The sequence below is a fragment of the Otolemur garnettii genome, unplaced genomic scaffold (assembly GCF_000181295.1).
Source record: "Otolemur garnettii isolate 467f Iridium unplaced genomic scaffold, OtoGar3 scaffold00023, whole genome shotgun sequence".
NCBI classification, from domain to species: Eukaryota; Metazoa; Chordata; class Mammalia; order Primates; family Galagidae; genus Otolemur; species Otolemur garnettii.
The window spans coordinates 7,869,526-7,874,132 of NW_003852418.1; the positions used below are offsets into that span (position 1 = coordinate 7,869,526).

At 43.3% G+C, this 4,607-nt stretch overlaps 1 protein-coding gene across 3 annotated transcripts in view; it reads left to right on the plus strand.

The window, feature by feature from the left end:
- The window catches only part of DNTTIP1 (deoxynucleotidyltransferase terminal interacting protein 1), a 28,357-nt gene that overhangs the window by 8,234 nt on the left and 15,516 nt on the right, over positions 1-4,607 (plus strand). For all 3 annotated transcript variants that reach the window (XM_012803902.2, XM_023511922.1, XM_003787647.1), the window contains exon 4: positions 583-681. In XM_012803902.2, the coding sequence (XP_012659356.1) occupies positions 583-681 (99 nt within the window). The remainder of the gene's footprint in view (positions 1-582; positions 682-4,607) is intronic.

Here is a 4,607-nt window from a genome sequence, read left to right on the forward strand (position 1 = left end):
AAAAAAAAAAAAAACTTAAAAAAGAAAAGATAAAGGGTGGTGCCTATGGCTCACAGGAGTAGGGCGCTGGCCCCTTATGCCAGAGGTGGCGGGTTCAAACCCAGCCCCAGCCAAAAACTGCAAAAAATAAAAAGAAAGAAAAGAAAAGGTAAAACATATCTTTATAGTTCTTTTGCCTCTGTGTGTTCACATTTTGTTGTTTTACATCAATAGCCTCATATTGTTTTGAAAAGTATGAATGCTTTTCAGGTCAAAATTACATTTTCCTGTATCATCCTTACTGAGATTTTTAATATTTACATAGTATTTCATGGTATGGATATAGCTATACTCAGACATTTAGGTTATTCTTTGATTTTACACTGTTTACATATTGATCCTTTGGACACCTCCATGATTATATCCATAAGAAAGGGAATAAAGTGAGGAGGTAGAGTCTGGAATATGAATATAAATCTGTCTGATTCCAAAGCCATGCTCATTAACACTTTTTCTTTCCCTTCTGTATCAGGACAGAATAAAAGCTTCTATTCTATATTCACTTTCCTTCAAATTGATGCGAATTTTTTTTTGCTCCCCTAGTTCTTCCAGAAGGCAGCACTGAATGTGCGAGACAATGTCGGGGAAGAGGTGGACGCAGAGCAGCTGATCCAGGAGGCCTGTAGGAGCTGCCTAGAGCAGGTGAGACCAGTGGGGACAAGAGATGTAGGCACAAGATTTAGCTCTTGAGGGTGGCACCTGTAGCTCAGTGGGTAGGACACTGGCCCCATATACCGAGGGTGGCAGGTTGGAACCCAGCCCCAGCTGAACTGCAACAACAAAAAGATAGCTGGGCATTGTGGTGGGCACCTGTAGTCTAAGCTACTCGGGAGGCTGAGGCAAGAGAATCGCCTAAGCCCAAGAGCTGGAGGTTGCTGTGAGCTGTGATGTCACCGCACTCTCCCAAGAGTAACAAAGTGAGACTCCTGTCTCTAAAAAAATAAGATTTAGCTCTTGGCCTCTGCTAACAAATATGATCCTATCGTTAGTGGTATCTGTGGAGTGTCCATTGTCCAACAAGCTACTTATATCCAGATATGACTTGCAGCTGTTGCTGACAGAGAAGGGAAGGGAAGTAGCTACTATGTTCCAGGGACTGTGATGGATGCATTATTTCATTTTGTCTCAGAAGAAACCCTGTACAGAAGATGTTTTTTCTTTTTATTTCTAGAGACAGAGTTCACTTTATTGCCCTCCATAGAGTGCTGTGGCATCACAGCTCACAGCAACCTCTAGCTCTTAGGCTTAGCCTCCCGAGTAGCTGGGACTACAGACGCCAGCCACAGTACCCGGCAATTTTTTTGTTGTTGCAGTTCAGCCGGGGCTGGGTTCAAACCCGCCACCCTCCGTATTTGGGGCCAGTGCCCTACCCATTGAGCAACAGGCGCCTCCCAGAAGATATTTTTTCATCCCAATTTTACAGATGAAGAAATTGTGGCTTAGTAAACTCTTAGAAGCAGAGAATGGAATGTTGGTGGCTGGAGGGTGGGAAGAATGGGAGATATTGGTCAAAGGGCACAAACTTTCAGTTATAAGATGAACAAATTCTGGGAATCTAATGTACAGCATGGTAACTATAATTAATAATGCTCTATTGTTTTACTTGAAATTTGCTGAGAGTAAATATTAAGTGTCTTCACATAACACACACACACACACACAAAATGGTAACTGTGTAGCCACAGATGTGTTGATTAATTTGTTGTAATTATTTCACGATGCTGATATATGTGTATCAGTTCATTACATTGGATCCCTTGAATATATACAATTTATATTTGCCAATTATACATCAATAGACCTGCAAGAAATAAAAATTAAAAAGGCAAGCAGAAAAAGAAACTGTAGCTTAGGACATGAATTCAGTGTAGCTAAGATCTGTCTCACCTCTGCCTAGTACTGGGATCACCTTCAAATAGTCACTACCTCTTTTGATATTGTGGAGACTAGCACCCTTGCCTCTCAGGTGTGGTCAGGAGGCATGACATTAGGTCTGTAAACGACTCTATTCCCAAGATAGTAGAGAACCTGTTGACGTGTGTCAGCTGCTGTTATTAATAGGAGTTGTTGGCATCACTCAGATTGTGTTTAACTCTGAAACGATTAGCTGTCAAACATGAAAATTTCTTCATAATCAGAACCATAAAGACTCAGTTCTATGAGGGTAATTGTAGTGAGATGGGGGAGAAATGTCTTTTTGAGAGGCTGGCTGGCTAGCTATTCAGACAGTTTTAGAAAGGAGCAAGACCAGGGCCTGGGCCTCAGCTTTAAAAGGACAAGAACTCTTTCCCATCAGTGCAGTGAAAGCTGATTTGGTTCTCTTAGACCGTTAAATTTAAGCTAACCAATTTTTTTTTTTTTCTGAGATGGTCTCTCACTAGAGACCTCAGTAGAGTACGTGGCATTACAGCTCACAGCAACCTCACACTCCTGGGCCTAAGCGATTCTCTTGCCTCAGCCTCCCAAGTAGCTGGGACTACAGGCGCCTGGCTATTTTTTGTTGTTGTTCTTGTTGTTGCAGTTGTCATTATTGTTTAGCTGGCCCAGGCTGAGTTCAAACCTGCCAGCCTTGGTATATGTGGCTGACACTCTACCCACTGAGCTGCCAAAGTTAACCAAATTCTTAAGCAGCCAATTTTTTTTTTTTAGAGACAGAGTCTCACTTTGTTGCCCTTGGTAGAGTGCTGTGGTGTCACAGCTCACAGCAACCTCCAGCACTTGGGCTTAGGCAATTCTCTTGCCTCAGCCTCCCGGGTAGCTGCAACTACAGGTGCCCGCCACAACGCCCAGCTATTTCTAAGAGGCCAATTTATTAATTCATTCTAGGACTGTAGTGCGTTATAATTAGTTATATTTGCTAATAATAAAACAGAAGTCTCCTAGCAATCTTACAAGTTGCTCTTAAAGCATTTAAATCAGTTTAAAGACTCAGGAAAAGTCACCTGCTGTTGATGTTACATTAAAATTGAAAATACAGGGCAACATCTGTGGCCTAGTGGGTAGGGTGCTGGCCCCATATACCAAGGGTAGCAAGTTCGAACCCGGACCCAGCCAAACTGCAACAAAAAAATAGCCGGGCGTTGTGTCGGGCACCTGTAGTCCCAGCTACTGGGGAGGCTGAGGCAAGAGAATTGCCTAAGCCCAGGAGTTGGAGGTTCCTGTAAGCTGTGACACCATGGCATTCTACCAAGGGTGATAAAGTGAGACTGTCTCTACAAAAATAATAAATAAATTGAAAATATAAATTATGGCTAGATGTGGTGGCTGCTTCCTGTAATCCCAGCACTTTGGGGGGCTAAGGTGGGAGGATTGCTTGAGGCCAGGAGTTTGAGAACAGCCTGAGCAGCATAGCTAGAACCTCTGTCTACAAAAAAATTAAAAAATTAGTTAGGCATTGGGGCATGTGCCTGTAATTCCAGCTACTCAGGGGGCTGAGGCAGGGGAATCACTTAGCCCAGAAATTTGAGGTTGCAGTAAGCTATAATGATGCCATTGCACTTTAGCCAGGGTGACAGAATAAGACTCTCTCAAAATAAAAAAGAAGAAAAGATAAATTATAATGAAGAAAGTTAAAAGTTCTCATAATCGGGAGATGCCTATGGCTTAGTAAGCAGGGTGCCGGCCCCACATACCAAGGGTGGTGAGTTCAAACTCAGGCCCGGGCAAACTGCAACAAAAAAATAGCCGGGCATTGTGGCAGGCACCTGTAGTCCCAGCTACTCAGGAGGCTAAGACAAGAGAATCACCTAAGCCCAAGAGCTGGAGGTTGCTGTGAGCTGTGACCCCATGGCACTCTACCGAGGATGACAAAGTGAGACTCTGTCTCTAAAAAAAAAAAAAAAAGTTCTCATAATCTCACTGTCTAGCAATAACTTCTATTAACATTTTACTGTGCTTCCTTCCAGTCATTTCCCTGTGCGAGTAATTGTTTTTATACACATGTGCTCATTCATTGGGAATATGGATGTGAACAAAAGGAGGCCTCTTTTGAGCCCTCGATCCCCTTCAGCTGCCATACTATTTCTCCGTTTCCTTTTACAGAAAGGTTTCAGTAATCACTGGGTCACTTTCTCACCTCCCACTCATTCTACTCACTTTGTTTTGTGAAGTACCTCCACTGCTTCACTGAACCCCTCTTCTCAGGGCCACCACTGACTTTCATATTATCAGATCCTAACTGTCCTCAGTTTACTCAGCGTTTTGTTTTGTTTTGTTTTTGTTTGTTTTTTTACAATTTTTGGCCAGGGCCGGGTTTGAACCTGCCACCTCCGGTTTACGGGGCCACTGCCCTACTCCTTGAGCCACAGGCACTGCCCGAGACAGTTTCAAGCTGTTGCCCTGGGTAGAGAGCTAGAGTATCCTAGCTCACAGCAACCTCCAACTCTTGGTCTCAAGAGATCCTCTTTCCTCTTTTTTCTATTTTTAGTAGAGACAGGGTCTCGCTTTTGCTCAGGCTGATCTCAAACTGATGAGCTCAATCTATGCACCCACCTCGGCCTCCCAGAATGCTAGAATTATAGATGTTAGCCACCACGCCAAGCCTACTCAGCTTTTCTTTTTTTTTTTTT